The 11,498-nt window shown below is 30.7% G+C and overlaps 3 protein-coding genes across 3 annotated transcripts; 1 reads left to right on the top strand and 2 right to left on the bottom strand.

The window, feature by feature from the left end:
• Positions 1-317: 317 nt before the first annotated feature.
• On the bottom strand, positions 318-1,088 carry TVAGG3_0438040 (uncharacterized protein; the record flags this gene model as incomplete). The annotated part of the gene is made up of 1 exon (XM_001328278.1): positions 318-1,088. One exon carries the CDS (start codon positions 1,086-1,088, stop codon positions 318-320), a length of 771 nt encoding a protein of 256 aa, XP_001328313.1.
• A 290-nt stretch (positions 1,089-1,378) lies between these two features.
• On the bottom strand, positions 1,379-2,788 carry TVAGG3_0438030 (antigen BSP-related family; the record flags this gene model as incomplete). The annotated part of the gene is made up of 1 exon (XM_001328279.1): positions 1,379-2,788. One exon carries the CDS (start codon positions 2,786-2,788, stop codon positions 1,379-1,381), a length of 1,410 nt encoding a protein of 469 aa, XP_001328314.1.
• Positions 2,789-4,176: 1,388 nt separating this feature from the next.
• TVAGG3_0438020 (uncharacterized protein) lies at positions 4,177-11,325 on the top strand (the record flags this gene model as incomplete). Its single annotated transcript, XM_001328280.1, has 1 exon — positions 4,298-11,290. The coding sequence occupies one exon, from the start codon at positions 4,298-4,300 to the stop codon at positions 11,288-11,290; it is 6,993 nt and encodes a 2,330-aa protein (XP_001328315.1).
• Between the last annotated feature and the right edge of the window lie 173 nt (positions 11,326-11,498).

The raw sequence follows: 11,498 nt of genomic DNA, 5'->3' as shown, positions 1-11,498 counted from the left end.
GAAGCAATACAATCTGTGGTGAGCAAATAAGCTTTACAGATTTAAATGCAATGATTCACTTATTGTGCAATGATAATACAAATTTAAGAGAAAATTGAAATTATTTGGCACTCCAACAAAGTTCAATGATTTATTTCTGTGAGTAAAAAGGTTTAGTGCTTTGAATAATTTACATTTCTAATGCTGAAGGTATCTTTACTGAGAGTGATATAAAAAATAAAATATCAAATTTGAGAGTAATATATGACTTCATTAGATTTCAAAAATAATAATAAAAAAGATTAAAATTATTAAAAAATTTCAAAGAATTTTTTAATTTAAGGAAGTGGGACTTGTTCGTCATCATTGTTAAGTTCAATGTTGACGTCATCCTGCTTTTTCTGTTGTTCGCCCTGTTTTGGTTCACCAGGATCGACTTGGTCAGGGTTATTTTCTTGGTTATTCGTAGAATTCAAAGTTTGAACAGGCATTCTCGCTTTGACTTTCTTTTCTCTCAAGAAAACGAAGTAAACAACAAGCAAAACAATCAATGCTACAGCCAGTATAGCTACAACAACAATCAAGCCTGTTTCTGTTCCATTTAGTTTCTTCGAAGCTTCATTATTTCCTTGATTATCCGGCTGAGGAGTTGTAGTATTTGTTGTATTTACATCTGTGTTTTCTTCAATTTCATCTTCAAGGCATTCCAATATCTTAAGAACTTTCATTCTATTTGGAGATTTTTCGAAAGGAAGATCGTATCCGCAATCTCCAATTTTATATTTCGAATCAGCATAAAATGATGTATAAACAACTTTTGCTGATGAAGGAATTGCACTGAAATCAGTTATATTAAAACAAGCAGTATAAACATTTGCTTGTGACAAATATGATCCATCCATGTACTTAACTGTTGAAGGAACAACAAGAATATTGAAAAGATCAATTGTTTGGTCATTTGGATTCTGATCTGAATTGCTTCCTTTTGTCCAAATGTTAGAGTCAATTGATGAAACTTTTTCAGAAGGAGTGTAAATTCCATCCGAAATTGAAAATGTTTTAATTAACTCTCCTGAAAGTTTGTTAATCAATTCATTCGATGTCGCCATGAACAAAGGATTATTTGGATCAACAGTGAAAGCACAGTTTGTTTGGTAAAACGCAAGATGTGTAAAATCAATCAATTTTGCATTAATTGTGAAAGATTTAAGTCCTGTAGTAGAAATTATATTAATGTTTTTAATATTCTTATATCAAAAGCATTAAAGTTCATTAAGAGAAAAACAATTCTTCTTCTTCAATCTATTGGCGCATTTATTTCTACACGCCAATAAGGAAGGGAAAATTATAAGACACCATGGTGTCTTCAAAACGCTAATTTTTGATATTTTTAACAACCCTAACAAGTTATTTCTGTATTAGATAAAGTCAATTTCGGACAATTAAAGAAACAATAATTTGGAATACTAGTAGTTTGTGATAAATCAACAAATTCTAAGTTAGGACAATTTGCAAACATTCCTACTCTTGGAAATCCTTTCAATGTAACTCTTTTTATTCCTGTTGCGCCTGAAAAAACATAGTTATCGTATGACATATCATTTGAAAGAACCATTTCTTCTGGTCCTTTGATGTTACTAAATGAATATTTACCCAAACTTACATCACTTTTGAAAGTTATCGTTTCAAGTTGCGAACAACCTTGAAATGCGGACATTGCAACCCTTGTACATGAAGAAATATCAATGGTTGTTAATGAAGTGCAGTAATAGAATGCATATGAATTAATAGTTCCTGCTTTTTGAAGATTTATTGAAGATAATTTGGAACAACGTGAAAATAATTCTGCTGAAATGGAATAAATGTCTTGAATCTGAATATCAACAGTTGTAAGCTCTAGATTCTTTGAAAAGCCATTTGTTGATGAAGAAATATCCCAATTTGGATAAATTGTCAATGTTTCGAGTTTGCAACCATAGAAAGCGCGGTTTCCAATGGAATATGAACCTTGTGATGCTGATCCTGGCATGACAAGCTCCTTTAGGCCGGAATTTTCGAAAGCTGAATTCGAAATCCTAAATTCGTTTAAAGGAGATGCTGTTTTGAAGCTAGTAAGAGCGTAACAGTTCTCAAAAGCATTTTCTCCGACTGAAGTTGCCTTTTCCGGTGGAAAACTAGCAAGTTTGTAACAATTTTGGAAAGCGGAGTCACCAACGCTTAATGAGGATGTAAACGTGACACTTGTAAGTGATCTACAGTTCGCACATAGAGATTTTGGAATGTTTGCTGAACCAGAAAGCGTCAATGTCTTAATTCCACTACTGGCAAATGCAGATTCGCCTAATTGGTAGGAAACTGTAACATCACCGATATTGTAACATGATTCGAAAGCACTCTGAGCAATTGTAGTGACAGATGCGAAATTTATTGTTTTAATTGAAGAAAGTTTGAAGGCAAGAGCTGAAATTGAAGTTCCCGTCTTCAGTTTGACTTCTTGGATGACATTGTTTGAAAGGAAATAAATTTCGGGAATATTAGTAATTTGGGAACCTGTTAGATCAAGGATTTGCACATAATCAAAGACTGTTTTAGAAGTTCCTGTTGGGAGGGCGGACAATGAATCTATTTTCAATGTTGTACAACCACCATTTAGAAACTGCTGTGCTAAAGTTGCTGAGAAATCAGAAGCATCATTAACAGTCATAACAGCTCCTGCTATTGATGACTGTGAATTCAAAGCAACATTTTTCGCGCTTAAGATGGATAGAAAGGAAATCGAAAAGCGTAACATTTGAGGAATTGTAAACATCTCAAATTGAAATTCAAATTGATGAACATAAAACGAATATGTACATCCATAGTGTCTAAATAATTCTTTTACGCCGGTTTTCAATTAAAATTGAATGTTTTAAAGGCGGTTATATTCAATTCATAAAAATTATCCATGTCGTAATTTCATTAGATATTTAAATTTCTAAATTTCAAGATTCAACCACTTCAATTGAATTTTTTTACATCTCTGAAAAATTGTATGACAATTAATTTGATATTGTAACAAGGATTATAAGTGATATTTTTTACTTGTGGCACTTTTCATATTAAAAGTGACAAAACCCCGAGTCATATTCTTTTATTCTAACAAAAAATATGTGTTTCTTGGGCATAACTCTGAGATTTAGCATACAAAAACATAATGAGCTCATAAAGATTTAATCTTGGGCAAAAGTCAGTCATATTTCAATTCATTCTATTTTATTCTCGGAAATTATTGGTGATTCGTATGAAATAGTACATCTTTGAATACCCAAGTACAACCATATACCAAATTACACAATTTCATAACTTTTTATTGAAAAAGACTAAAATCAATGAATGCGTAATAGTCTTTAAAAGATCTTAAATATCCTTGATCTGTTTAGATGTTTTTGGCATACTTGTTCATTCATTTTGCTTATATTTTTCTTTAAAATGTAATTCAATTTTAAAAAAATCGAATCTTAACTGGATTTTGTTTTAGATTTTGAATTAAAATTGAAACTAATGCCTTTTTATGTAGTTTGTACCAAATACAAAGAGAATTTTGAACCTTGATTATGATTCCCAATTTCTTTATAATAATATATTGATGTATATCAATGTATTAGCCAATGATACAAATTCATACCTCTAATTAATTCAATATGACTTTTTTTTGTTGGCGAAGCGGATTTGTAAAGGGAATAGTATGAGCCGAAATTAATTGTTAATTTATTTGATACAATAAAAGCAAACAAATCTATTACAGTTAGAAAATATATGTTTCATGAAATTTAAAAAAGTTTAGGCCGATATGAAAATTTTTTGACACAATTGAATATTTGATGCTAATATTTTTATTAATTCGGCATTAATGTAATATCATTTAATTATCCAATACACATATTATGTGATTTTACAAAATTTCCTTTCGGCATATAGATTGATAAATATTTGTGTTCTCTCAAAATAAGATATTTTATTGGAACTTTTTATTCCGTATTGCTATATATGATGGATGCGTTTCAAGAGGAGGATTAAAGTATTCAATCTTAGGAATGCCATGGTATTGAAATAATTTCTTTGTTTATAATTTTCAAATAATTATTTCAAACAAATTCAATGCATTCAATTTTTGAATGCGATTGATTTTGGTATTTTTTTAATATAGAATTAAATGCTATTATCATTCTTACAATGGCATTGTATTTCCAAAATAGAAATTAGTGGAGCAAAAGGAGTAAATAATGGCTATTTTGATATTAAATATCAATACAATGGCCAGGGTATTATTTTTTCATACATGGATACTGGTGTGAATTTAAAGATGATTGTCGACGGCGAAGAAAAAATACCAAAAAATCTTGACAAGGATCCATTTCATGATATTGTCTTCGACATTGACTATAATAATTTTACTGAAAATGATCTTTTTGTCAAATATATCTTTACAAATACTGGATCCAAGCCACATAATTTTAGCTTTGGAACTTATACAGATATAAATTTCAATGGTGAAAACTTTTTTGATGGTAATTGTAATGAAGTTTATCCAGTTGATAATAAAATTGTCTCAGTAATATGCAATCAAACAGGCAAAGAGAAACAAAAGCTATTTCTTGACCATGGTAACTACTCAGAATTTTATACAATGCCCGATAACTTTTGGTACGGTTCAGTGCCAAAAGATGATCCAAGAGACAAATATTTCCTTAAATTTGATAACTACAATGATCTAAAAGTGTTTCTTGACCCTGTGTTTAATGCTGAAGACGTCGAAACATCTTATTCTTGGAATCCAGTTATGATACAACCAGGTCAAACAATTATATATGGTATGAGATACTTTTTCATGATGAATGAAGGTTTTGAATTAATCACAGCAACTCCATCTGTGCCGATTGCTAAAGGAGAAACTGCTGCAATTCATACATATATGAGGATATTAGAGAAAGGCAAGAATTATTCTGTTTATCAAAAGAATGGAGACGCCGAATATTCATTAATTAGAACTTTTGAAGCAAAAAGGCCTCTCGATAGATGGATTTTCTATTACAAGGATACAACTGGCCAAAAAACAACTGTTTTAATGAAGATTGTTAATAAAAATGATAATAAATCTACAAATGAACTAGCTGTTGAGGTTCCTATATCAAATCAAAAGCCAGGACTTATATTAACTACAACAGGAGCAAAAGAACTCTACAGAAATAATGAATCGATAAATCTTGGTTGGCGGGTCACTGGAGATTCTAATTATTCAATTGTATTTGAACTTTACAGAAATACTCAAGTTGTTAAAACTGAAAAAATCCCAATCGAATTAAATTCAACTCATACATCTAACACGTCAAGCTTTCTATTTCCATTAGATGGTCTAAGATCAGAAAAATACAATCTTAAAGTATTTGTCGAAAACGATTTGAAACTTAGAAACAATTTTGATTACACAAAGCATTTTGTCAATTTTACCATTTTAAGTGAAACTAATGTTACTGATCTTAAATTTAATAAGTCTTATGTTCTGCCAAGAGATAAAATCGTATTAACAGGTAAGTTCTATGATTTGGATACAACACAAATGATTACATTCCATGTAAAAATCGGAAGTCAGATATTTAATTCATCTACAATACAAGCAAGGGAAGAAAATCAAGAATTCTCCATTAATATTACAGTTCCAGAAATAATTTCCGAAAAGATAACTTGCAGAGTATGGTCAACAGATCAAGTAGGAACAGTTTCTTTTGATGGGACACTTCCATTAACAATTACCGAGAGACCAAAAGTTAGAATAGAAACAAATATAACAGATAATACAATTTCATATAACAATTGGTATAAAATAACTGTAACAATAACAGATGACAATAATGGCACCATTTCTCTGAAATTAGGAGAAACTATTCAGACTCATGGATACACAACAGACAAAAGATCTGCAACTGCTGAATTCATTCTTGAGCCAAAAGACATTCAAAACCACAAATTCGAAAATAATCCACATACAATGAAAATTGTTGCAACTGACACTGATAGATACTCAGTTAGTGATGAACAAATTAAACTAAATGTGACAAATAAACCAATCATTGAAAAAAATGGAATCATTCTACCAGAGAGAAGTGATCCAAAGTCTTCTGTAGCTATCTCAATTAATTACACTGATTATGATGAAGGAAAGACTTTGTATGTATATGCAATTAATGAAGATGGTGAAACCATTTCATTTGGTAATTTCAGATCTGAAGGTAAAGGAAATGCCATTGCGACATATAAAACGACATATCCATCATTTGGTCGTTATCAATATCAATTCTTTTTATCATCCAGATCTGGCGTAAATACTCATGATTATGACGGAGATAATGTTGAATTTTCAAATCAAATCAAAAAAGCTCTTATTAGTACTGAAAAACCAACTTTGAAATTAACTGGATCTGCAGATGATAGATACGGATCAAATGATACAATTACAATAGAGTTGACTATCGAAGATGACAACAATGGAAGAGTTATTGTATATGTTGATAATAATTTAATATCAATTCCTGACGCAAGTTATACTGTATCGAATGGTAAAGGAACAAAAGAAATTTCTCTCCTAGTTCGTGGTTACTCTTCAGAAAAAGGAAATGAGAATCATACTGTTGATATTCATGTTAAAGATAATTTCAACGTTGAATCAAATCATGTCAATTTCACATTCCAAGTAGTTAATGTTCCTGTGATTCAAAATGCAACAGTGACACCAGAACTTTTAAGAAGTGATATTGCAAATGGAATGAATGTATCTATTTCTGTAACAGTAATGGATCAAGATAAAGGAAAAGATTTATACTTCTATATAAAAGAAAAAGAAAATAAGAATCAAAATGGAGTTAGGTACTCATTAAAAGATGTATCAAGAGGTGAAATTCACACATATTATTTCAACTATACTGTTAAATCAAACACTATACCTAAACTTCCTTTGGTGATTTGGGTTGAAGATGATAATAATACAATAGAAGATTTTAAGTACGGTGAATCAAGTCCAATAACAGTTTATGTTAATGTCACTGAAGCACCAAAGATGATTGCTTCATGTTATCCAACAACTATTGGAAGAGATGAAGAAATAATGATTGCGACAACAGTTTATGATGATACAAAAGGTACAATTCATTTCACTCTAAATGAGAAGGATTTAACAAGCTGGGATTTCGAATATGAAGCATCAAATGGAGTTTATAATAAAACACAAAACTTTACTTTTACAAATCCGATGGAATATGGAAATGAATATAATTTGGTATTCTATCCAGTTGATGAATATGGAGTTCACCCATTCAATTCATCTTCAGTGAAAACATGCAAATTAACTTATAAGAATAAGCCAGAAATTCAAAACCCCCAATTAACACAATTACAGGCTGATAATGATGAAATAGTTAATGTAACAGGAACATTAATGGACTATGATAGAGGAAAGATGCTTTATATCTTCCAGAAAATTGAAAATCAATCTCCTTTGAAAATTGGACAGATTAATTCAACTGGAAGTAGTCAAACCTTTAATTTACCTCTTGCAAACTTAATTAATCAAAAGTCTGGAAATAGATCAATTACAATTTGGGCTACTGATAATGAAGATAGTTCAATTGATAATGGCCGTAATTCTAAATCAGATCTTGCTCAACTATATATTTATATGGCAAATGATCCAAATATTTCGATTACAATTCCTGATAATATTTATCAAAAAGGTGAGAAATTTAATGTAACAATCGAGGTTATTGCTGATTTGAGTGGAACAATTTACATTAAAGATGAAACAGAAATAAATCCAGATATTGGTTCAATTTCTTTTTCAGGAAATCAAACCATAAACAAAACACTTTCATTTGACAGAGTTGGCAGACATTTCTTGCGCTTCAAAGCATATGGCCAAAATAATACAAACTCGTCAGATCTTACTGCTGAAATATTTATAAGATATGTTCCAAAATTGAATAGTATTTCATTAGATGATCCAAAGTTTGTATATGAGCCAGGTGATAAAGTTATTTTCAATATAGACTTCTTATATGATGCAACGGGTTATCTTTATATGTTTGGCAAAGTAGATAATTACCCTGAAATTTATGAAAATAATGTTTATGTTAATGATATCGAAGACACTAGTGGATATTTCCCATTAATGCTTCCTGATACATTGAAACCAGGCTATCACAATGTAACAATCTGGCTCCAAAACATTCATTATATCGGCGATAATCCTCCAAAATATACACGATCAGAACCGAAAACAATCAAAGTTTTATGCTCAACAGCACCTAAAATTGATGTTGATTTTGATGATGATGATATTTATGGATATGACGATGAGATCAAAATAACTGTAAGAATCAATGATGACGGAATAAACGGAAAAATTAAATTCTTGATTGACAACTATCTAATTCGAGAAGTGAATTACTCTATCACAACAAGACCTGAGAGATCATCGGATTATGCTTATGAACAGACATTCCTAATTAAGATCCCAAGAGGTGTTGAAGGAATACAATATTATGAGAACTATACTTTCCCATTAACAGTTGAAGTTTATGATGAATATTCTAAGTTTGACACAAGAGAAAAATACATTGCAATCATCAATAAGCCAAAAGTCTATCCTAGCAAATGGGTTTTGAAAAATGGTGATGCTGATCTACAAAACTCTGGTTCATCTGTCCTTCCAACTGATACTCTTACTATTTCTGGATCTTTTGATGATGAAGATTACGGCAAAATTTTATATTTGCATTATAAATTAAATAATTACAAAACTTATAGAACAACAGGCAAATATGTTCACTCTGATGGTATTCCAAATCAAAATTTCTCTATTGATTTCCCAGTTCCACAAAATCAAGCATATAAGGTTCATGGAATTTCCTTCTTTTTCTCTATGTTAGAAAATCCAAATTCTGAAACGCACAAAAATGTGATATCTGAAGATGTTAGCAAAGCGTTCGCCCATGTTCGCAGACCAGATATAGCTCAGCTCCGATCATTGAGATCCCTTTCTTTCTCAGCAAATGACCAATTTTATTTAATTTCCGAAATTAAAGCAATTAATTCTGCGAAAATTTTGGTAACACTCCTTGACAGTCGTCAAAATAAAACATTCGAACTTAGAACACAAATTGTCGATATCGATGTCGATAATAAATGGCAGAAGATCAATTTATCATACACAGTACCCGAAGGATTATCATATGGTATTGTCAATGTTACACAGAATGTTATGTCATATGGATATTATCCTGAGGATGGGCCCGAAAAAACATACTTTACATATAAAAACAAGATTTCAATTGATTCATTGAATATTGAAAATCCAAAGAAAGGATATGTTAGATCTCAAAAGATCCAATTTCAAGGTGTAATGAATGACAAGGATAAACATAAGCCAATATATTACTACTACAGAATTGGCGGATCTGGTAAGTTCAATAAAGTTGAAACAGACGACAAGCCAACACAAATATCAAATGGAGAAGAAAGACAAAATATTAGTTTTTCATTCATTATTGATTCAGATCTCCGCGGAAGCCAAAAACTGGAAATATTTGCATCGGATTTACCAAAATATAATTCAATCAAACGTGTTCTTGATAAATCAAATGTAATTGAATATAACATTACATTAACTGATGTTCCAGTATTTGGTATTACTCCACCTACATTGAGACATTATCAATATAATACAACAATTGAATTTAATACTTCAATTATTGATGATACTCTTATAAGTCTAAAAGGTTACATTGATAACTCAATTTTAGTTGTCGATCAAAATATTTCCGTTGTTGGAAAACTGAGTGGAAAAATTCAAGTTCCGATTCCGCAAACACTTGAATATGGTTATCATTCATTACAATTTTATGCAATTGATGAATTCGATGTTAAATCATCAGTTGTTGGTTTTCCATTTTATTTAATCCATAATCCAACAATCACGGAAGTCACAATCGATCCAAATTGGACTCGCCAAAATGATTCAATATATATCAAGTTCAATTACGATGATGTTGACAAAGACAAGAAGATGTACGTTTTTGTCCAAATAGGAGATAAAGTTCCAACTGAACATAGTGGTTTCCTTAAATCTGAAGGTACTCTTAGTCAGAAATATGATGTTTATGTTCTTATCCCTGCAGATGAACCTCTTGGAAATAAAGAAGTTCGTATCTGGCTATCCAATGATGAGAATCCAATGAATAATAGTATTGGAGCATTTCCATCCAATTATGGAAATCATACAATAAGAGTTACATTCCAGCCGGGAATTGATATTCATTTCCCAAGTAAAACAATTTATCAAAATAATGAAAAGATCCATTTAGTTGGAACAGCGAGTGCTGATTCTGATCTCACATTTACTTATTATGTTGATGATATTCCACAAGAAGGAAATAAAGTTGTGAAGATTACCAAACAAGAGCAAGAATTATCCGAATCATTCACAATTCCAAATGATTTAATGTACGGCTGGCACAAACTTATTGTTTCATCAGTTGATAATAATGGTTTGACCTCTGGCTCTGATTCTTTCGCATTTTATGTTACAAATGTTCCAAAAATCAATAAATTCACACTTAGCACAAATAGAATTGTAGAAAAAACAAATCTAAGTGCAACTGTTGATTTCTTTGACCATGATTTCCTCAAAGAAGTGATGTTTTACATTCAATTTAATGAAGAAAAACCAATTCTCATCAAGACAATTGAATCCAAAGGAGAAGATGATTCGTTAAACTTCTCATTTAATATTTCTGATTTGGCAATTGGAAATCATTCCATCACAATTTACATCAAAGATTCTGAGAATCATACATCTTACACATCCATGATTGCTTTCGAAATTATCAAATACGTTCCACAGGAAGAAAATAAACCATCAGGAACAAGTGGATCGGAAAACAGTGATGATACGAAAGGTAGAAAAGATTCATCAAAGTTAAACAAGACAGGACTTATAGTTGGTGTTGCTATTGTTGCAGTCATTTTGGTGATTCTTATCATCGTTGCTACGATTTTAATGATAAAGAAGAAGAAAGCTAGTCAAGGAGCAAAACAATTCTCAAGCGAAAGTGGTTCTGAACTTGAAGAAACACACGATGCTGATATCATTGAATCGACAATTACCAACATAATAGGAGAAGAAGCAACATTAGACAACCCAGTATTTGTCGGCGGAGAAATTGCAGATGATTCCGATTTGTTCAATGACCATGATTTTGCTAGTGATGATGATGAACCATGAGATTTAGAATTTATTCGTTAATAAACCATGCGTTTTAATATTTAAATTATTTGTATTTTTGAATGAGATTAAATTTCAAATCTGGATCAATTGAACAAGATATGAATTTAGCATATGTTTTTAAGGTATTAACCATGTGATTAACTTAAAAAGCTTTAAATTTCTTTAAACTCCGAAATTTTATTAAAATTATTTAAATTAAGGAATA

This window comes from Trichomonas vaginalis, chromosome V (assembly GCF_026262505.1).
Source record: "Trichomonas vaginalis G3 chromosome V, whole genome shotgun sequence".
NCBI classification, from domain to species: Eukaryota; Parabasalia; order Trichomonadida; family Trichomonadidae; genus Trichomonas; species Trichomonas vaginalis.
This window is presented reverse-complemented; position numbering and strand designations above follow the sequence as displayed.